This window comes from Aristolochia californica, unplaced genomic scaffold (assembly GCF_029961685.1).
Source record: "Aristolochia californica isolate CCGP_79_NKW_82.1479 unplaced genomic scaffold, dmAriCali1.0.hap1 SCAF_1, whole genome shotgun sequence".
Taxonomy (NCBI): domain Eukaryota; kingdom Viridiplantae; phylum Streptophyta; class Magnoliopsida; order Piperales; family Aristolochiaceae; genus Aristolochia; species Aristolochia californica.
Genome location: NW_027181770.1, coordinates 2,795,530 through 2,816,685, shown reverse-complemented (window position 1 = coordinate 2,816,685; position 21,156 = coordinate 2,795,530). Strand labels below are relative to the sequence as shown.

At 40.0% G+C, this 21,156-nt stretch overlaps 4 protein-coding genes and 1 non-coding gene across 5 annotated transcripts; 4 read left to right on the top strand and 1 right to left on the bottom strand.

Annotated features, from left to right (window-relative positions):
• Positions 1–2,074: 2,074 nt before the first annotated feature.
• Positions 2,075–3,390, top strand: LOC137957003 (extracellular ribonuclease LE-like). The gene is made up of 4 exons (XM_068804699.1): positions 2,075–2,196; positions 2,285–2,440; positions 2,600–2,792; positions 2,879–3,390. The coding sequence occupies exons 1-4, from the start codon at positions 2,098–2,100 to the stop codon at positions 3,172–3,174; spliced, it is 744 nt and encodes a 247-aa protein (XP_068660800.1). The 5' UTR covers positions 2,075–2,097; the 3' UTR covers positions 3,175–3,390.
• Positions 3,391–6,610: 3,220 nt separating this feature from the next.
• LOC137952893 (uncharacterized) lies at positions 6,611–7,647 on the top strand. The gene is made up of 3 exons (XM_068800032.1): positions 6,611–6,784; positions 6,906–7,007; positions 7,389–7,647. The coding sequence occupies exons 1-3, from the start codon at positions 6,701–6,703 to the stop codon at positions 7,614–7,616; spliced, it is 414 nt and encodes a 137-aa protein (XP_068656133.1). The 5' UTR covers positions 6,611–6,700; the 3' UTR covers positions 7,617–7,647.
• A 705-nt stretch (positions 7,648–8,352) lies between these two features.
• Positions 8,353–8,424, top strand: TRNAP-UGG (transfer RNA proline (anticodon UGG)). Its single transcript has one exon. It is a non-coding gene; the product is annotated as a tRNA-Pro (tRNA).
• A 2,484-nt stretch (positions 8,425–10,908) lies between these two features.
• On the top strand, positions 10,909–12,737 carry LOC137955792 (probable WRKY transcription factor 65). Its single transcript, XM_068802916.1, has 3 exons — positions 10,909–11,172; positions 11,267–11,413; positions 11,864–12,737. The coding sequence occupies exons 1-3, from the start codon at positions 11,033–11,035 to the stop codon at positions 12,402–12,404; spliced, it is 828 nt and encodes a 275-aa protein (XP_068659017.1). The 5' UTR covers positions 10,909–11,032; the 3' UTR covers positions 12,405–12,737.
• Positions 12,738–14,024: 1,287 nt separating this feature from the next.
• Positions 14,025–20,527, bottom strand: LOC137942150 (ras-related protein RIC2-like). The gene is made up of 2 exons (XM_068787878.1): positions 20,076–20,527; positions 14,025–14,884 (listed from the first exon to the last, which is right to left on the bottom strand). Exons 1-2 carry the CDS (start codon positions 20,294–20,296, stop codon positions 14,449–14,451), a joined length of 657 nt encoding a protein of 218 aa, XP_068643979.1. The 5' UTR covers positions 20,297–20,527; the 3' UTR covers positions 14,025–14,448.
• Between the last annotated feature and the right edge of the window lie 629 nt (positions 20,528–21,156).

Genomic DNA, 21,156 nt, shown 5'->3' with positions numbered 1-21,156 from the left:
AATGGGTAAGAGCTAGATTTTTTCTATTTATAAATATTTAAATTTGTAAACATTATTATTTTTTAAATAAGGTGATAAAAAGTATACAAATAAATTGTATTTTTAAACTCTAAAATAACTTTTTGTATATTTTTTTAATTTATAAATATTTTATATCAATAATATGTGGTAAGACTTAAGAGTAAGATTTTTTTTCTTTATAAATATTTTAAATCTAATATTTTACTTATTTTATTTTATTTTTTAAAATATAAAGTAATAAAAAGTATAACGATAATTTTTTTAATTAATAAATTTTTTTATTGATATTAAATGGTGTTAAATAAGTAAGACTTATTTTTTTAATTGTTTATTAAAAAAATTAATTTTTTATTTCAGATATTAGGTAATAAAAAGTGTATTTGATTTTTTAATTTTTTTAAAATTTATTCAAAATTTTATCATGACGTGGCGGATGACATGTCAATAATAATGATGTGGCAGTCTATGTGTTCATCTACAGCTCTGATGACGGGGCGACATGTAAGCAGTCAAAGCTTACGTGTCGTCTTTGACTGTCCACATATACAGTGGACCGGTCAAAGTTCGGTAGTTTTGTAAATATTTTCTGGTCTTAGTTATTATTATAAATAAGTTAATTTAAATCGGTATTTTGGTAAAATTCCCTTTAAAATACCGTGACGTGAATTTGACCGCAGTGGCCTGGGTCATATTGCAAGCAAGCTAGATCAGGGTGCTGCTTGCCCCAGTCCGGTCAACCCGTTTTCGACTTCTTCATCAAGGGCTTGTATCCTGCTTCCATTGACGGCACCATCGTCTCCAACTGCCAGAAGATCCCATTCAATGCCAACCAGGTTCATCTTTCCAAGTTAATCTTAATTAATTCCGTTCTGTTGCAGAACTTAGACTGAGAAACACTTTGAGTAAACCAAATCTCTAGTTGTGAAATCCGGTTGATGAACTTGTGAAAGGCGACCTGAACAGCTACTGGTCCAACAGACTACATGGACTACAGTTTCGAGACGGTGCTCGCTGTGGTTAGCAGCGGAATCGGTGCGAATGCCGCTATCAAATGCGGTCGCAACCCATGGGGCGAATCAATAGTCTACGAGATCCATATGTGTGTCAAGAAAGATGCTAATGAGAATGTAAGAATTGAAAACTCGCAACCATTAACGCTCTTTGCCCACTTTGATAACGATATTGGACAGCATTTCGCAGACTCGTAAGATGCTTGGACTTTCGCAAACAAAAGAAGACAACTCGTAAAGAGGTCGAATCGAAGATTTAACTACTTATTTTGGTTAATGATATAATATGGGGTTGTGATAAGATTGGAAGTGGCATGAGTTCAAGTGGGTCTATTCTGGTTTTCGATTTGCTGCTACTCCAAGAATTACTATCAATCGCAAGGATTTGGTGAGTGAAAACCATTTTCATAGGACGATAAGTCTCATTCAGTTTCTTTTAGTGATGTAAAAAGCCTAGCCGTAATGGTTAATTCTAGAACATGAACCTATTTAGAAGTTCCCATTTGCTACAGAATTTAATTACAGGTGAACGGATTCTACTGAAGTGACCCATCGTAGCTTTTACAGGTTCTAAGGATTTTTATTTTTAATTCCAGCAAATCGTAACCCCAGCCAACTCAAAAATCAAAATATTATTATCTATAGAATTGGGCAATAGCTAATGGTTGCCCGTGCATTTCTTCTACTCGATTAAATATCAAAACAAACCCACTTGCCCGCCTCATCGTCCTGAGTAGTGTCTGTACAGAACCCAATCCACTTCCATTAAAGATGGTACAGGACAAACCAAGGCAAAAAAAATGTACAAATGGAGGAGAAGAGGTAGGCGTGATTATTGTTCTTGTAAAGCTTTCCTTGGCAGAACAATTAAAATATTACCAGCCCCACGCGAGCAACTCCCTTGAAGCCCACGAGCTGAAGGGTGCCTGAAGCACGTGACTTCGCAAATGCTATGTATGGCTTCTGAAAATAGTACTCTCTTCCCTCTCTATAAATAGGTCTTCAGTCCTGCAATGACTGTCATCGATCCAATTTGGCTTTCCTCTCCAACCAGTTCGCAAGAAAAATGACTTCTCTCTTTGCTGCCGCAGCTCTTCTTTCCTTGTTCGGTTTCTCTCATGCTGTGGCGGCTGCGGACCCCGCGTTCCACTACCTTGTTCTCATGGTATACTCTACTCTCACTTGCTTTTCCTTCTGTTGATTGGTCGTTCAGCTTTTATCTTATCTGACAAAAATGGGTGGACTCTGTACAGTGGCCAGGATCATATTGCAAGAAAAGCAGCTCAGGATGTTGCTTTCCTAAGGATGGTCTACCTGCTCTGGACTTCTTTGTCAAGGGCCTGTACCCCTTCTCCAGTGATGGAAAGCCTCTCGTCAATTGCAACCAGAGCCCCTTCTACCTCGATCAGGCAATTAATTCCTTCTAAAAATTTATAGCACATTCGAATACGTTTTCGGTATTAATACTACCACTACAGCTCTCCTGTAGAGGAGGATCATGTATGATCAGTGGGTACTGGTAGTTATGTGGAAAGCTGGGTTTATCCTATTTTCTGATTTATCTGCAGGTTGCCGATCTAACTGAGGAATTGAGTAGCTACTGGGCCAACATTAAGTGCCCAAGCAGCGAGGGGCGTCAGTTATGGGAAAGCACTTGGAAGACCTATGGCGGATGCTCGGGTCTAAGCCAGCACGATTACTTCAAGAAGGGGCTTGATCTAAGAAGCAAGATTGATCTGCTCTCTCTGCTGAACAAAAACGGTAGGCGTTCTCTCCACTCCCAAGCAAATATGTTCTTCTGATTCCACAAAATGACATAACCATCAATTCTTCTCTGCCATTTTCAGGCATCGTCTCCACAGACTACATGGACTACAGCATCATCGATGTGCTGAACGTAGTTTCCACAGGAATCAGAGCCAATGCGGCAATCGAGTGCAGTAAGAACGCGTGGGACGAATCGATAGTGTACGAGGTGTACTTGTGCGTAGACAAAGACGCAACAACCATCGTCCCCTGCCCGGTCTTGCCTGGCTCCTCTTGTGCTGCTCGCGTCGTTCTTGGCGCCTACACCTATGATTTGCTCAAGAACGAAACGGCTGTCAATAGAAATCTTATCAAGATGCGACTTCCCCGTTGGTGAACAAGTCAACGGAACAGAAGCATCCTTTGCTCATATGTAGTAGGTCCTGAGTGGTAAAACTGCGTCCTTTTTTAGTGTGCCTTACCTTAGATATCTGTGAATCAGTATATATGCTCAGGCTTGTAAAAGGGTATATAATCCTATATCCAAGTGTGTTTACTTTATAATAATAAGTTCAGGATGATCGATATGTCGCTTCGTTCACGATTATCCAAGATTAACTACATACAGAGGTTTCATCTATTTACATCCCGTTTTTGTTTTGCTTTTCACGACGACGACCTCGTTTGACGTTGTCGTCCAATATTATTATCCTGTCTAGATGTGTACGGGGGAGGTGGTGACGGAAGAAATGAAGGAAAGACGGCCACCGGCCACCGCCCGGTCTGTTGCATTAATCCATAAGGGAACACGCAGAGAATTAATTATGTCCAATTCATCGCGCTTGTCATCTTCTGGCAGTAACCTTTCGTCATTCCCTTTGACTGAGATATGCTCATATGAGTTGACGTCTCGGTGAGAAATACAGGATTTATCACTCGGAAAAAAATGAAAGCCAGCCGACTGTGATTCGTGTTTGGCCATTCGTTAGAAAACGTTCGAATTAGACCATTCCCATGGTCCCCAGATTAGTCGGAGAAGAAGTGAATTTCCTTCTGACAATGATCAAATCATTCTCCCTACCATTGTGACTGGGGGAGACTAACCCCATGCCGCTTGACAGGATTAGCAGACCCGATTTCATCTCTGATTAGTCATGTGATGTCTCCTAAATCAAGAAAGTTGAATCGACCGCTTCTTTGATCAAGAGAATGGTTTGCTACTTGGTTTAGAGAAGTTAACATAGTCTTGCTAAACACATGGATGGAGAAGGGTGAGGAGAACCCAGTTCAGAGCACGTCTCATCGGTACCCAATATGGTAACATTTTTAGTGAACATAACTCAGTTCAGTCAATAACATGACTGCATGACCCTAGGTGAAATTAGTTCATGATGCCTTTTCTTTCTTTTTTTTCTTTCAAGCAGAAAGAGACGTTTTGAAGTGATTTGTTTCAAACCCTTTTGCAGTTGGACAACTATGGCTTGGCATTAGCAAGTAGGGTTAAGATTTGCTGAAACAAAATTCAGAAAATTTCTACCATTTAGAGTATTTGATGAACTCTAAAGATAAGCAATCTTAAACTAGAACCATATACGAACAACATGTCTAAATAATAAATAAGGAGATGCAAGTCAAAGTGCTATATATGTTTACTATATTTAATAGAAAAAAGTCATAAATGACCTTTAGGGCTTGTTAGCGCACCCTGAGTGAATTCAACTTATCCAAAATTGTTAGTGTGTGCCCACGAGGAAAAGTGAAAGTGAATGAACTATATAATTCACTTTCACTCGCTCCAATTAAAAGAGTGAAAGTGAAATCCGAGGGTTCACCCAGTTCATTCATTTTCACTCGCTCATTCAATACTCATTGCATCCTCACCTCTTTCGACACTCTTTGCATCCCTCTCACTCGAATGCTCTTTGCTTCCTAACCCTTGTCTCTCTCGTCTCCCTCAACGCTCTTTCTCGCAGTTGCATGGCCTCAACCTCGCCACTACTCAGCCTTGCCCATGCCCTCGACCTCACCGTTGTTGCTCATGCCCTCCCTTGGCGCTGTGGTGCTTCCCTCTCCTCTTGCCGCCCACTTTCTCAAAACCAAAGCATGAATAATTTTATTAATATATATTACTCTAAAATCTATCTCTTTTTTATTAATGAAATATATTATTTATTTATTATATTTATTACTTTTAAGACTATATTAAATTACTAATTTAAGAGTGATAATTAAGATATTGTAAAACTAAGAATTTGATAAGCATCTAGACATTATAAAAGTAAATATTTTTGTTTAATTATTCTATATTTTATAATTAATTAAAATAATAATTTAATTTTAACTTGTAATTATTGTATTAATTTAGAACAAACTAAAATCTATCTTATTTATTAATAAAATCTTATTTACTTATTTATTATATTAATGACTTTAAATATTATATTATATTACTAATTTAAGAGTAATAATTAAGATATTTTAAAAGTTAGAATTATGAAATTAACCATGTTTTTTTAGGTATATTATTTTTTATATTTAATTAAATTAAATTAATATTTAATTTTGAAATTATTATCGTATTTTGTTAACTAAAAAGTTAAATAAAACTATCTTCTATAGTTACATCTACGATCTTCTTGTTTCCTCTACATTTTCCATTGTGCACACTAATAAAAGAAAATACTGTTCATTGCACTTTTTACTGAATACACTAACACAAAAAAAATAATTCAATTTTACTTTCACTTTGACTTCAAGGTGCACTAACCCACTGTTAGTATTTTTAAAATTCAAATATTACAACAATGTGGTTTGAATATAATTGGGCTCAATTAGAAGTGGCTTTGCATACGAGGACATATCTTAGCAGGAGCTGGGATCAGGTATGAACGTTGGAAGGCCCCCCAAAGTGATGGGTGCCATGACAATAAATAAGGTCTAGGGCCTAGAACAGCAGCAGTTCGTGACTCTTGCTTTTCATTCAAAAAGTGCAATTTCCTGAACCCAACAGGACCCTCGTTTGCTGGTGGATTGTAGGGGGATCATATGAACAGGATTCCATGGGCGAAAGAAAGAAAGAAAGAAAGAAAGAACGAAAGCAAGGTCGAAGAAGGGGACAAAAAGGCCAAATGAAAAGATGAACCTCCTGGGTTATCTAACAAAGACTAATCAAGCAAAAAAATAAACAGAAAAGATCAGGAAGAAGCGCTGTTTCGGTAGTAGACAAAGTGGGAATAAGGCCACAGCAGAAAAGACCAAAACTGCGGACAAAAATCGGATGAGAAAGGATAAAAAGGAGGAGAGCAACTGCTCAAATCCAACTTCTGTAGACTAGAGTGTCACGGATCAAGGATGAGTGAAATGACCGGTCTCAGGATGAATGTAGCCAACGGTTTCTTTTTTCCATCAAGTCTCCCGCCACTGCTGAACCTAACGCATGCTTATGCGAACTTGGGTAATAGAGGCTACTCTGTTTGTCCTTTTGATGGAGGAGGGGAGCTTGGATTTTGGATTGTACATGACAAGAACCCGAAAGGGAGAGACAAAAGCCGGGAAGCCGGAGACTCGTGACTGACTCAGTGGACTAGTTGCCTCCCCCATCTGCCAATCATCCTCTGGACCCACTAACCCATCTTTCTGGCTCTATCCACCCTGCGCCCCTCCTATGCCCTAGATTCCCTTAACATCTTTTTCTTTCCCTCTGCACTCTGGGTTTTGCCCTCCTTCACTCGGCCAAAAACAAATATAAGTCACTCAAATCTTGCAGACAGGATGTCGCAACCTCAACAAAAAGTCACTCCTAAACAAATGGCTGTGTGGTGATATTTCTGTTGTCGGTGGAGAGCTTCCGGTGTTGCTCGTGAATATAAAGGAGGCAACAACTGTTGCTACTCGCCTACGACCTCTTTCTGTTCGCAGAGGAAATGAGGACGGTGTATCGACTGCGAAGAGGAGTGGCCTTGCGACGGAACCTTCATGTCCTCCGATCCATTACCAGCTCAAAATCGGTAATCCTTTCGTTTTCGAGCCAGCAGCTAAGTTTTATTGCTTTTCTGCAGTCGGTTTCCGTCTATATATGATGCTATATCTATGCATCACCTCTCAATTGTTTGCTTTGTGTTCCTTCAGTTAAGAGGAAACGCAGTCATTATGGACGCTCTCAATTATATCAAGGAGCTGAAATTGAAAATTGAGGCCGTGAATGAAGAGTTCAAATGCATGAACCGCAAAGTGCGTATGCTCTCTCTTTCTCTCTTACTGTCTCCGTTCCTTATAGTCACTTCACCCCTCCATTTCTGCATTTCCTTCAAGCTGTCTATGGTGTCAGATGACTGTACCTCATTGTTTAAAGAAATGTTCTTGGAATATTCGGTTATTTCGAGCTGAAAGGGAGGCTAAAGCCCCAGATTGGGCGGCCCACCAGATCAGCTACCGCATGATCCTTCATGTGGACTCGAGAAAGTCTCTATTCATAAACAGACTGATTCTCTTGAATTAATGAATGCTCACGAAGACTATTCTAATATAATAATCTGACTGGAAGCCTAAAGGGCCGGCAGAACGTGTTGTCAGAGCGCTCCCTTACTCGTTGTCTGCTGCTATTGTTCACAGGAGGTGACAGTAGAGAGGGCCGAAATGGGTTTTCTGGTTCGAGTCTCATGTGAGGAGGGACGAGAACTGCTGGTTAAAATTTTGGGAGCATTTGAAGCGGTGAGTCTCAATGTTGTTCGAGCTACCGTTTCATGCAACGGTTCATTTTTCATGGAAGCCATCGTCGAAGCCAAGGACGGAAGCCTGGATTCGTGTAGTCTTAGAGAAGCTCTTCTCGCGGCATTGTAAAACAAGGAGGAGAAATATGATAATGGAAGCTTAAAACCCTAATAGAGTAGGAAGATTTTTAGATATTCCTAATGTAATCACTAAAGGACTCTTCTATTTCTGCTGCCAAGTTCTTTCACTTCCTGGCTGTCTAACGTCAATGGATCTTCAGCATCTGTATCTGGACTTATCTTCATGATTTTTACTTCGGATAAGTCATAATAAGTAGGCATGATCTAATTAATGGAGTGACCATTTAAATAATAAATGGAGTAGAATCTGAATCTTCTCTCCAAGTTGGTCTGCTAAACTTACAGGCTCACATGGCGGAGTTTATGTTCATTTTCTCATCTTCTTTCTCCCATTTAATGAAAGACAAGATAAAAATTTCAACTGCATGTCTCTCACAACAAAAAGCTAACTACCCACTGCCCAGTACACAAATGAAACAGCAGAACCCCCCCATAAGCGAACTGTTGGAATCACAGAGGTCCAAGCAATAAAGAAACAATTTAAAAGATATTAAATCTAAGAAAAAAAATTCTGGTAAAATGCCTACGCAGTGCCCACCGTAGACCTCTTCTCCTTTGTAAGTCTGACAGTGAAGCTTGATCGTTCTCTTTCCAAAACACTGAGCGAACTGTGATCAGAGACAAGGTAATATGATTTAACAACAAGAGAGTATTCAATCCCTCATACTGCCGAGCTTTTGAAGATCTGATTTCTTTACTTCACAGTTAATCAGTAAGTCCATATAGGGCATTTGGTCTAGTGGTATGATTCTCGCTTTGGGTGCGAGAGGTCCCGAGTTCGATTCTCGGAATGCCCCCCTCAATGTTTCAGATTTTGGTTGAATTTTCTATGAGATTTTCCAGTGATTTGATTCTAGTTCTTCAGTGTGGACATTTTTCTTTCTTTCTTTTTGAATCTTAACTTGTTCAACCTCTTCATGGATTATTACAAGAAGAAGTTTGAGTAGCTGTCTCAAAATCATTAGTTTTGGTGAAGCTCTTAAAGATGATATGCAAATGCTTTAGTTCTAGATTATATCCATTTTAATATGGTATATCATATCTGGTTGTGATGTTATATTTTAGTTTAATTATTGACAGATCTCATCATCTGATTTTGATTGAATGTTAAGAATACTACTAATCTTGCCTTCCTCCAGTTCTCACTGGTTTACCATTCACAGCTCACTATATATCTATTGTTCATCTAAGTGAATCTGACTGAAGAGCTGTTAAATTGAATTTATTTAAGAGATGAAAACTATGAAAAGAACAACTTTTCATTTGAATCAGAAGACTTTTTTTTTTTTTTTTTCTGACTATGTTCAATGTTCAGATATGAAATGATCCATGGCCTGAACAAGTTTATCTTGCTTTCATCATCATTTCATTTTCATGAGAGGGTGAAAGAGAAGAGTAGAAATCCAGACAAGTAGAAACCATGGAATCGTCATTATCCTCAGCTTTCAATTAAATAGACAGTGAATACCCATTTTTGCTGACCCGTCTCCACCAACCCAAAACTGGACTGGGAAATGTCCACCTGATCGAAGCCAAGTCGTGACAAACAGGCCAAAAGAAGTGTTCTAGTCGTGCTCCGATTTTCAAAAAGAAACGGAAGAACCCTCCAGCGCAAGTAACGCGGATCTAATCGAAGAGATAATCATCAAGTGGGGACCGAGAAACAATAAACAAGTAACCAAATTCCAGAAAGAAGTCTACGAAAGGTGTCGTTCTCACCTTGACCATCCTGAATTGTTTATCGCCAGCGTTAGCCGATCTGGTGATGAAACAATTGATTTTTCTTTTAACTCTACTATTAAATGTGTTCGTTCAGTTATCTCGGCCACATTATCTTGGGTTTTATTATCTGAATCTAAAGTCGCTAAAGATAACATCGAAAAGGTTTTTTTTTTTTTTTTGCGTATACTACAGAAGCAGAAGAAGGATAAAGGGGGTGAGTAACTCATCAGACAAGAAACAGATGGGAGAAAGGGAATTCTGCGTTTGAAAACTACGATGGATGGAATCTACGAACGAAACTAGGAGGCAAGTTTGTTGTCTTATCTGTGTGCGATGCTTAAAGAATCATTCAGAAAGAGCAAGTTAATATTACTAAACGAAAACTGATTAATCCTCAGTTAGAGACTATTGGATGAAGGAAAGCTTGACGAAGTTTCCAGTCCTTGAAACTGCAGCTGGGAGGTTTGACAAAGGATCATCAATGAAGAGGGAGTGAGAAAATTTCATGCGTTAAAGATGCTGGGGAAAGTCAAGGCCGAGGAAATTAAACAAGTAGGAGGTGATTAACATCACACCGTCATCATCTCTATTATACGACGCATAATGATGCAAGAGACGTCCTTACCATCTGAAGCGGAGCAGGAACCGGTCGCTTGACACCCATGGCTGATATTTTATTCCTCGCATACTAGTCTTTAATCACAGTGCCAGCCCGGAAATGGCTTGCATAATTTTCATTGCAAGACATCGATAATCCTCATAAGAATTGCACCAGTTTTGCTGAAGCCTTCCACAAAAAAAAAAAAATCCATCCCTTGTACACGATTTTTCCCATTAAAACAAACTAAATAATTAATACCTACCGATATCCGTTTCCAGACTCGTGCAGCCACTGTAGACTTTCTCAGCCACCAATTTCTTCCCTGAGAACAGACAAACTTCAGCACGCTTCAGGTCTTCTCGCTTCTGAGTGTAAACAGTCTAGTAAAAACGACGCTTGTCTATCTTCCATTGCTTTCGAGTTTAGATCCACTGAGTCTTGAATTCCTTAAAGGGCCGATCCACAGATCATTTTAATTTGAAACGGTGAATCGGGATCAATTTCGGGAGCAGGTGAGTTGGGCCACGAGCAAGTAACGTTGTCTATATACACCGGATTCCAATGAATATGCGCCTATGGGAAAGAGAAGACGTGGGAGTGCATCTGGGGAAAAGCCGAAGAGCTGGTGAGCTGTTGAACGGGAGGAAATTAATGGGGTTTGAGGGATAAGTAAAATGGGAGGGTGGCGATGGTAATGTGGACGTAAGGAAAATTAAGATTTCAAATTTCCTTATAATTTCCGGTGAAAGGGTTGGGGAGGAGGGACCCACGTGGCCTCCCTTCCATTTGTCTGAATATCTAAATCAAAAGAGTCGCCTTCAGTTGGCAATTTTAGTTTGGATATTTGCTCGCACGTCTCTCATAAACTACAAAACTGCCCATCTGTCAGCATGTCGGCCGATGTTAAAAGCCGGCTATGTTTTGGCCCTTCGCTTCTCTCATTCCATTTCACTCCATCTTCTCCGGCCGTTTTTTCCCCTTCCCCTCACCGGAAACGAACAGTTTTTGTTGTTTCAGAAGTAGTTACTGGTTCTCAAGCACCTGCCAGACGGAACCGTCTGGTTCTCTTTCGGTTAAATCGGATGGACGGACGCTTCAGTAGTCCTTTTGTCGGCGAGCAGGACGAGCCTGCGAGTGCGCCGGAGAGCAACAGCTCCTGTTCGGCATTCTCCGGCGGGGTTGCAGACGTCAAGTTGAGCGCCGTGTTTTCGCCCAAGAGAAGGTTAGTGATTGATAGGATCAGCCTTTACATGTCGACTTTTTAGAGAAAGAAAACTATTTCCTAATCCTTGATGTTGTACCGGTCTTTTTTACAGTAGGAGGGCCGTACAGAAGAGAGTGGTGTCCGTACCGATCGTGGAAGTGGAGGGATCGCGGCTGAAGGGGGAAGGAGCCCCACCCTCTGATTCGTGGGCTTGGAGGAAGTACGGCCAGAAGCCCATTAAGGGATCTCCATATCCTAGGTAGGGGACTCGTGAATCCTGTTTCTTCGTTTTCTCCCTCTCTGTCTCTCGCTTTTCTGCCCTCAAATCTGTTTTCTGGACGATTCAACTGTATCTTTGTCGCTGGTGGGAGTCGAAATTTACTGCGAATCCCATTGAGTACTAGAAAACTGCAGTCTCTGAAATGCTTGCTCAATCACTGATCTCAGTGACGTTCTTTCCTTTCTTCCTGTGAGATCATTACGAATCAATCACAGCGCAATCATATACGACCGTCTTGTAGTCCAGCACTTTTTAACAGATTTTCTCGTTGTCTCTCTTCGTTTAACAATTAACATGCTCCATGTGATTATTTTTCTTCGAGCAACCCTTGGTAGCGGATGAACAATCTCAATCCAGCAAAAAAACCCAGTCGATTAGTTGTTAGTATTTCAGTTGGCCTGAAGTTGATTTACTCGATTTCTCCGACAGGGGATACTATCGATGCAGCAGTTCGAAAGGTTGCCCGGCAAGAAAGCAAGTCGAACGGAGCAGGGTGGACCCCACCATGCTTGTCGTAACCTACGCCTGCGAGCACAACCATCCCTGGCCCCCCTCCCGTAACAACTCCACCTCTTCTTCCCCTGCCGCTGCCGTAGCCCCAGCGGCTGCGCCAAACACGCCGTTCCAGCCTGAGGAGCCGGCGGTTTTCTCAAACCCGACCGACATAGAGCCGGACGAGAAATTCCCCGATCTGAGAGATGACACTCTCCTCTCTGATGACTTCATCTGGTTCTCCGACGTGTCGTCGTCCCCAGGGAAAGAGGCGGTGCTCCAAAGCCCGATCTGCTGTCGAAGCCATGTCTCCGGCGAGGCCGACGTGGCGGCGATCATGTTCCCGATGGGCGAGGAAGACGAGTCGCTGTTCGCGGATCTGGGCGAGCTGCCGGAATGTTCGTTGGTGTTCCGACGAGGGCTGTGCGAGGGGAAGGAAAGTATGAGGACTGCGCCGTGGTGCGGGAGCACGGGATAAGGTGACCGCGAGGCATCACGCATGCCCTCCTCGTTCGTTTCTTCTCCCCCAAAGCCGAATATTAAAATGGAAGGAACGCGTAGCGTGGTGTCCCATCGGACTTCATAGATGAGAGTGATACAATATGAAACGCAAAAACACAAATTCTAAAACAAAAAAGGATGGGATTTTAATTTTTCTTTTTCGATAGGAGTTGAGTGTAAAAGTCCAAAATAAAGAGTGACCCATTCCATTGATACATTAATTTACAAAAAAAAAAAAAAATTCTGCAATGGTGTCTTAATCTCCTTGTAATCAGCATCAACCTGCATCTCCCGATGGCTCCCTTCTTCACGTGCTGTCCGCTTCTTCTTCTATTTTCTAACGAAACCATTTACTGAAACTCCAAATTCAGCTTCTGGAAGCCAGAAGTAAAGAAAAAAACGAGATCTTTTGCTTATGAACTGGTCTGATTGCGGATTTGAATCAGCAGCCAATAGAGGAGCCATTAAATGGGACGAACGCGTTTGTTTCAGGATTCGAACCAGATCAATTGATGGAACCATTAAATGGGACGAACGCGTTTGTTTCAGGATTCGAACCAGAGCAATTGATGGAGCCAATTAAAATGGATTTTAATAGTCGTTGTAGTGGGACAATGAGGATACATGTGGGGGTAGGGCTGAAGTCAGACATTGTTTGCTTACAGACGACCAAACACACACAAGGTTGCCCGGCAAGATTAGGTGAGCGGGGCTTTTCAGGCAACCAAACACACACAAGGTTTATATTTATTTAAGCGGAAGAACCCAAGTTGTTCAAAGTTTTGATTGCAGGAGGACCAGCTTGCAAATGTGTTACATGTGATTCGGAAAGATCAGCCAAGAAGGGACATCTAATGGATTACGTTCTTTGTTATCCAACCAAATGATTTATTTTAGTTTCTCAAGGAAAATACACTGCATTGAAGTAGCAGAGAAAGCAATAAGTTAAGGGTTTCACAGTGAGTAACTTAAAACTAGTCCTGGTTTTCTAGACGACCAATCCATCTCGACGCCCTAAACAGTTAAACTGGGAAAAAGATTTGAGGGCAGCACCTGGTATCCTGCTACTTTGTCCGGATAGATTATGTCGCAGCCCTTCTCTCAGTTTTATTTGCATTTCACGTATTGAGACACTCCTTCTCACATACCTGCAGTGGCATCCGACTCCGTGCGTTGTTCAATGGAAACAGTGATTGGTGATTATGTTTGCAAGGCTAAAAGTACCCATAAGCATTCTCATAGACGATTCCCCGGGGCCGACACAAGGCCCAAAAGGGACAAAGTGCCACGAATGCGACAACGTTGGTTTCCCCTGACGTCACTTCTTCATTTACAGCTTTTCTCATATCTTTTCGCCTTAAAAGAACAAACAACTTTCCATATGCAAAAGACACGAATCTGCAGTACCAAACCTCTTTTGGTCTTTTACCTCCTGTTTCTTCTTATGCAGGGGCCCGGTGCATCCGGATTATAAACAGTTTTTACTTGTTAACAGCAGATACCAAGTCTATCATAAACAATTTTCCCCCCATTAACATATAAAGGGAGGGTAGTACCATAGAAGCACTTTTTTTAAAAGAAAAGGTAGAAGCTTGGAAACAGAAACAACCAACAATATAATGTAAATGGTTTACACAAGCTAATGTAATCAACAAACATGTCTTTGAAAACAAGTGGGTAAAAAATATTGGTCTACGTATATGAAGAACTGTTCAGTTGCGTGGGACATCATCATCTACTTGACAAAGCCTCCACACCGATTTCACCTTGAAAAGTCCACTTACCACAGAAAAAAATACAGCTAATCTTCAGGGACTTTGAGCCATCATTTGAACTAACTAAAATCAACAAATGTAGCAACCCTCTTCCCCAAAGATCCTCTACTGTTCAACAAAAAAGAAGTCTGAATAGCTTCCCCCTCCTCTCTCCTCTCTATGCTAACAACAACCAAAGTAAAAACCCTTCAACAGGAAACCACTGCCTACATGAAATGAGATGCAGCGGGCTCAATGACAAAATCATTAAGTCGAGCAGCAACCCACCTTCTTCAAGTCAGAAACATCATCTTTCACATTTATCCGCTCTCCTTTGCTCGGGACTGCAGCTGCTGCTCCCTCATCCCGTGTTTCAACTGCTTTTTTACTAACAATTCCATAAATTTGAGTTAATACCTCAGCAAAGGCATTATCCACATTTGTAGCCTCCAAAGCAGATGTTTCCATGAAGTAGAGAGATTCCTTCTCAGCAAAAGCTTTTCCATCTTCAGTAGAGACAGCAACAAGGTGGCGTAAATCAGACTTATTTCCAATGAGCATGACAACTATGTTAGGGTCAGTGTGATCCCTTAGCTCCTTCAACCACCTTTCAACATTCTCAAAAGTAGCATGACGGGTAACATCATAGACCAGTAAGGCACCAACAGCTCCTCGATAGTAAGCACTTGTTATGGCCCGGTATCTGTACTAACACATCAAATTAGAACTCTAGATGATATAACAGATAATACAAGTAGGATTGAAAATAAATAGATAAAAAAAATAAAGGTGAAAGAAATGTTAATATAAATGCCAAATCAGTATAAATATTTGGAACTTTACAAACCATGAATTGTAATTATTTTAACAATAAAACAAAAAAAAAGTTTCCACCCCTCTCATCTCTGAACCAATTCTTTGTATGCGCCACATAAAGATTTTTTTTTTTTTTTTTTGTCTGAATTGGCCTTTTGTCTCAATGTCCACCTGAAGGAATTTTTTTTGTGAGAAGTTTTGGGTCTCACCAGGCCATTTGGGTGCAGTACACGTGACCAAGTTCAGAAGAAAAGGATCTAAATAGATAAAAATAAATAAAGAGTCTAAGTTTGTAAAAAGCCAAGCAAAGCCACTTGTTGATTGTCTCAAAATAAGATTTTGCTAGAGTACAATCCCCTGGGACAGATCAAAGAAATAAACGCCAACACAACAACACCGCAACAACCTGACATACAAGTTGTAGGTCTATCGACTAAAGAACTTATAACTTGTGGGATCATACAATGTTCCTTCTTTTTTTTTTGTTTCAGTATGAATACATACCTATGAATTGTCCTCTCACTACTTCCACTGGTGTAAGCAACAATAACACACAACAAACACACACAAAAAAAAAAGGAACCACATCTATCCTGTGAGTATATGTCAACAAATATCATCCAGATATCCCCAACAAATGCACCAGTCTTACAGAGTCTGCACCCACAAAACAAGAAAACAGATTTTTATTTCACATTTTCAAATAAATTGTGACAATTAAAGACTAAATGACCGAGGAAACAGCACTACTTAAGTCGCTCTAAACTTTAATAAAAATATTAGATTACACATTGCACCAACAATGGTCAACTGATGTTCAGCGAAAAAATTGGGTAACTAAATTACTTCATTTCACTCCCAAAATTTCTCTTTTCTATAACACTATCAGATTGGTGCTCAACCAAGGAAACCGCCTTTCATTTGTCCACTTCTAGTACAAAAGAACCAAAGTACAGATCATATTATCTCAACACTAAGAAAATTTAATAGAGGAATCCAACTACTGGGACTACAATATATTTACTACACCTGACTGGTTCTTATGTTAAAAGGTACAAGACATCCAAATTAGGAATGCCTATGAGATGGAACTGCTGCAAGTGGCTCTGAAGACCAGGAGGGCATAGATGTGACAGTTCATTTGAGATGGAAACTCCTTTAACCTTAAGAAGCTATGGGGGAAGGATAACTGGCATCAGTAGAGCTACGGATGACCCAGAATCCTACAAGTCTTCACAGAAACTATCGTTTACTCAAATTTCTTTTATTAATGGCTTAAGCACAATAATCATTCTAAGAAAGAGAAACAATTTTATAAATAGCTGGGTTTGAGCATGTACCGCTAATTGTATCAGAAATCCTGCTCATGTAGGGGCATGCTTTAGCCATAATACAATCAAGGAAATAAATGCTTCCAATTGTATCAGAAATCCTGCACATGCTGTAGGGGCACCCTTTAGCATATCATAATCAAGGAAATAAATATTTCCTAGGAAATCCACATTCAGGATTGAGAAACAATTTTTTTTTTAAAGGATATCGGGAAAGAAACTTTTTTGAAAGGGGTACCGTGCCTTGCATAAACTCCACATACACTTTTTTCTGACCATTCACTTATGAACTTGTGATGCGGAACGAACATCGTGTACTGTTGCAGTGAAGGAGAATGGAGAAATAGAGGAAGGAGAAGAAGAAGGAAGGAAGAGAGAAGGAAGAAGAAAAACAGCGGGGAGAAAGAAAATTATCAACTCGTTCAATGATCCTAAATTACACACATAACGGGTTCAAATAGCGACCCAAAACCCTAAAACATTTCAAAATACCCCTGATAGTAAAAATACCCTTAAAGACAAAAATGCCCTTGAACCAATAAAACAATTATTTCTAAAGACAATACAAAATATAAATAAATAAAATAACAATTAATCTGTCTTAAACGCCTCATTCCCCAACCACAACGTGGTAGGTCCTTTCGTAGTCTGGTGTCTCCAAGTATAGACTTGTGTAATCGGTAGCACACGAGGATGTCCCCATCAACTTGTCCAGATTTACATTCTCAGATAAAGATAATAATGTCAATCACTATATCTGATCAAATCCAAAATCAAATTATGCTCTTCAAGGTGCAATGCTTCAAATGCCACAGCCTCCCCAATCATAGAAATATTATATTGAAATCAACAAAATTTTCTGTTGTAAGCAGTATGGAGATACAATGCTTTAGCCAGCATTTAAACATACAATAGAGGAGGTCTGCAACTTCAGAACTCTGACATGTTCTCTGATAAAGCCATGAATAATGTTCCAAAATTTTTACGAGATATTTATACAAATCGAGGAAGAGATAGATGACCACACTCAAAACCAGTCAACAAGTTTATCCAAACTTAATTTTTAGTGGCAGTTAACAAGCTTTAGACAAGGACGGAAAATCTTATTTGCTTCCTAATTGCATGATAATTTAATCGCTTCCTAGATTCAACCTCCTAGAAAAGTTCATTGTTATGCCATACAACAGTGAAAAGAGTAAAGTGTGATTGTCTTATCATGGCTTCCTCTCATTTCCTGCACCATCTAACAAACTCCTCCTAAGGTGGCTCTCAGCTGTGGTGTAAATCTTGGTGGACTTCAAATCACATGAGACCACATCTACATTTAGTGAACTCCTGTTCCTTTTCTTCTGAATGGCTGCTCAAAGTCAAAGCCAGTTCCACAGACAAATCTTTAATATGGTTTATAATCGAACCTATTCCTCCACAACTAGAAACCTCTAACCATCCACTCATTCTTTCCATGTGTACTCAACCAGCCACTTTTATGCAATATTAAAAAATATGAAACATGCTTGCACAAGTCAAGCTACAAAATCACATGAAGTTGTTATGCCTTTACCCACATAAATACAATTGACCTTCAAATTCATAAGCTGGGAGCAGCTGGGAATATTCATCACTCAATAATTCTATCAAATTCTTGTGATAAAATATCAAATCTGGCGTCACTCAACCAAAAACTTTCTATCTTACCCAAGGAAAATGGAAACAAACAGGGATAAGGGCAATTCATATTCTCCAGAAAGTGGCATTAAGGAGAAAACAGCTTCTAACTAATGTAATTCAGGTTCTCCAGAATGTAGTATTAAGGAGGAAACTGCATCTACCTCCACCTCCACCTGCGCCCACCCCATTATCATCACTGTTCCACTAAGTTTCCTGCACAAAGTTGCTAATTTATGGATATCAGATTACTTTATTAACTTCTTGCCCCAAGAGATCCCAAGTGATTCTTGTAAATATAACATGAACCCTGACCAACTATAAGGGTAATTCAGATTCTCCAGAATGTGGCATTGAGTAGGAAACAGCATCTACCTCCACCTCCACCCTCCCAACACATAGTTGCCAACTTATGGATATCAGATTACTTTATCAACTCCTTGCACCAAGAGATCTCAAGTGATTCTTGTAAATATAACATGAACCCTGACCAACTATAAGGGTAATTCAGATTCTCCAGAATGTGGTATTGAGTAGGAAACTGCATCTACCTCCACCTCCACCTCCACCCTCCCACTCATAGTTGCCAACTTATATCAGATTACTTTATTAACTCCTTGCACCAAGAGATCCCAAGTGATTCTTGCAAATATAACATGAATCCTGACCAACTATAAGGATAATTCAGATTCTCCAGATTGAGGCATTGAGGAGGAAACTGCATCTACCTCCACCTCCACAGTCTTCATCATCAACTCTGTTCCACTATTTTTCACCACACAAATGGTTCACAATTTATTGATATCAGATTACTTTATTAACTTCTACCACCAAGAGATCCTAAATGATTTTTGTTAGTATAACATGAACCGCGACCAACTTTACAGGTAATTCAGATTCTCCAAAATGTGGCATCAAGGAGGAAACTGTGTCTAAGTCCACCTCCACACTTCCCATCATCAACACTGTTCCACTTGTTTTCAGCACACAAATAGTTGGTAATTTATGGAAATCAGATTGCTTTGTTAACTTCTTCCACCACGGGATCCCAAATCACAGTTGTTAATATAACATGGACCCTGACCAACTTTACGTGCAATTCATATTCTCCAGAATGTGTCCTTGAGGTGGAAACTGCATCTACCTCCACCTCCACCTTCTCCATCATCCCATCAACGCTGCTCCACTAGTTTTCAGCACACAACTAGTTGGAAAGTTATGGGTATCAGTTTACTTTATTAACTTTTTCCACCAAGAGATCCCATGTGATTACTGTTAATATAACATGAACTCAGTCCAATTTTACGGGCAATTCAGATTCTCCATACTGTGGCATTGAGGAGGAAATTGCATCAATCTCCACCTCCACCTTCCCCACCATCAACTCTGCTCCACTATAAGTTTCCAGCATACAAAGTAGTTGTTAACTTATGGATATCAGATTAATATAGTAACTTCTTGCACCAAAGACCTCAAGTGATTCTTGTAAATATAACGTAATTACCAACTTTAAGGCTAAGGGGCACATAAGTAATGCATGTTCTCAACCAATTGATGAAACAAACAAGTCACACTCCTCCAAACCTGTCATGCTTACAGAAAAGGAAACTACTTGCTCTCCTATAACGAGCAGAATTGCATCATTCTCTTATTCTTAACGAAACCCTAACTACTAGTAAATAGAGACTTGCATATGTTAAAACAAAAGTTATCCATGGTGGGAGGTAGGCAACAAATCGTAACGTACAACCAGGGAGGTAAGGATAATAACCATGAACAAAAGAAAGAAGATCCACGAGAAAGTATAAAAAAAAAAAAAAAAAAAGGCCAGCCACGGATCTGGTATTATTTGCCCCAAGAAACCCCCGAGTTCAGCTATATGTTCTACATTTAACGCCATGCAAAGAATCAAATTCAGATCTTGAACTCCCAAATGGATCTTTATATCCTACGCGTCAATCTTGAAAAGGCAAGAAAAGTAAATTCATCTTTCTACGTTGATTCACCTCCTATAAATTCCAGTAAGGCATGGAAAAAAGCAAGATCAGAAACTCAAAGAGGGAGAAAGACTAGGAAAGGTACCTCTCTTGGCCCGCCGTGTCCCAAATCTGAGCTTTGATAACTTTTCCATCAACGTTCAGGCTCCTCGTAGCGAACTCCACTCCGATCGTAGACTTGGACTCGAGACTGAACTCGTTCCTGGTGAACCTAGAAAGCAAATTCGACTTTCCAACGCCGGAATCGCCGATCAAAACCACTTTGAACAGATAGTCGTAGTCGTCCTCAGCTCTATAAGCAGCCATTTACGTCTTGAGACAAGAACAACCACAACAACGTGAAGAAAAAAATCCAATAAGAAGAAACGCCCCTTTCGTTATTCTTTCCAACAAGCGGAGCAAGAGTGTCCGATTTTTTCCTTAAAAAGTTTTTTTGAAAGTTCGCTCTGCGCTTCCCTCTGCTTCCTGAAAAATTGAGATTTCTGTCGGCTTAGCTGGATTGCAACGGCGAAAGTAAAGAGGCGGCCTTTTTAGAGGTGGCACTCGAGGTCGGCAGTGCCCGTAGGAAATCACAAAATGCACCCCATAACATTCAATAGTTGGAGTTGATTGGACAGGATAAAGGGTAGTTCGGGAATATTGGTACAGTTCAGTTTAGTCATTTCATTCAGTTGGAGGAGCCGCGCTCCGCGGAGGGAACCATCAACGATTCGGCTAGTTTAGGACACACTTGGATTTAAAATAAGCACGTACCGGTCACTAAGGACGGTCTCGCCTAGTCCATCTCTTGCACCGTTTGCTCAAAGCCTTTTGAAGCTGAGGATCCAAACGTCCACCGACCGGTTTCCTATCTGAGAAACCTTATCCGATTAGTAAGAGATATAAAGAACTAAATTGAAGGATAATTTTCCAATTTTGTTAAATTCTAGGGTTCCATACTTAGAACAACTAGTGTTTAAGAGAAGAAGAAGACAAAGAGAAAGAGAATTTAGGAAGGAGAAATTAGGGTTTAGGGAGAAAGCAGACATGAGAGCAAGTTATATTTGCTCTCCTCAGAACTTGAATTCTTTCAAAATTATAATTTAAGTCACTCGAACTACTTCAACGCATTTACTTGAGTTCTATTACGATTGTTAGTCTCAAATTTGAATAAAAAACCAAAGAAA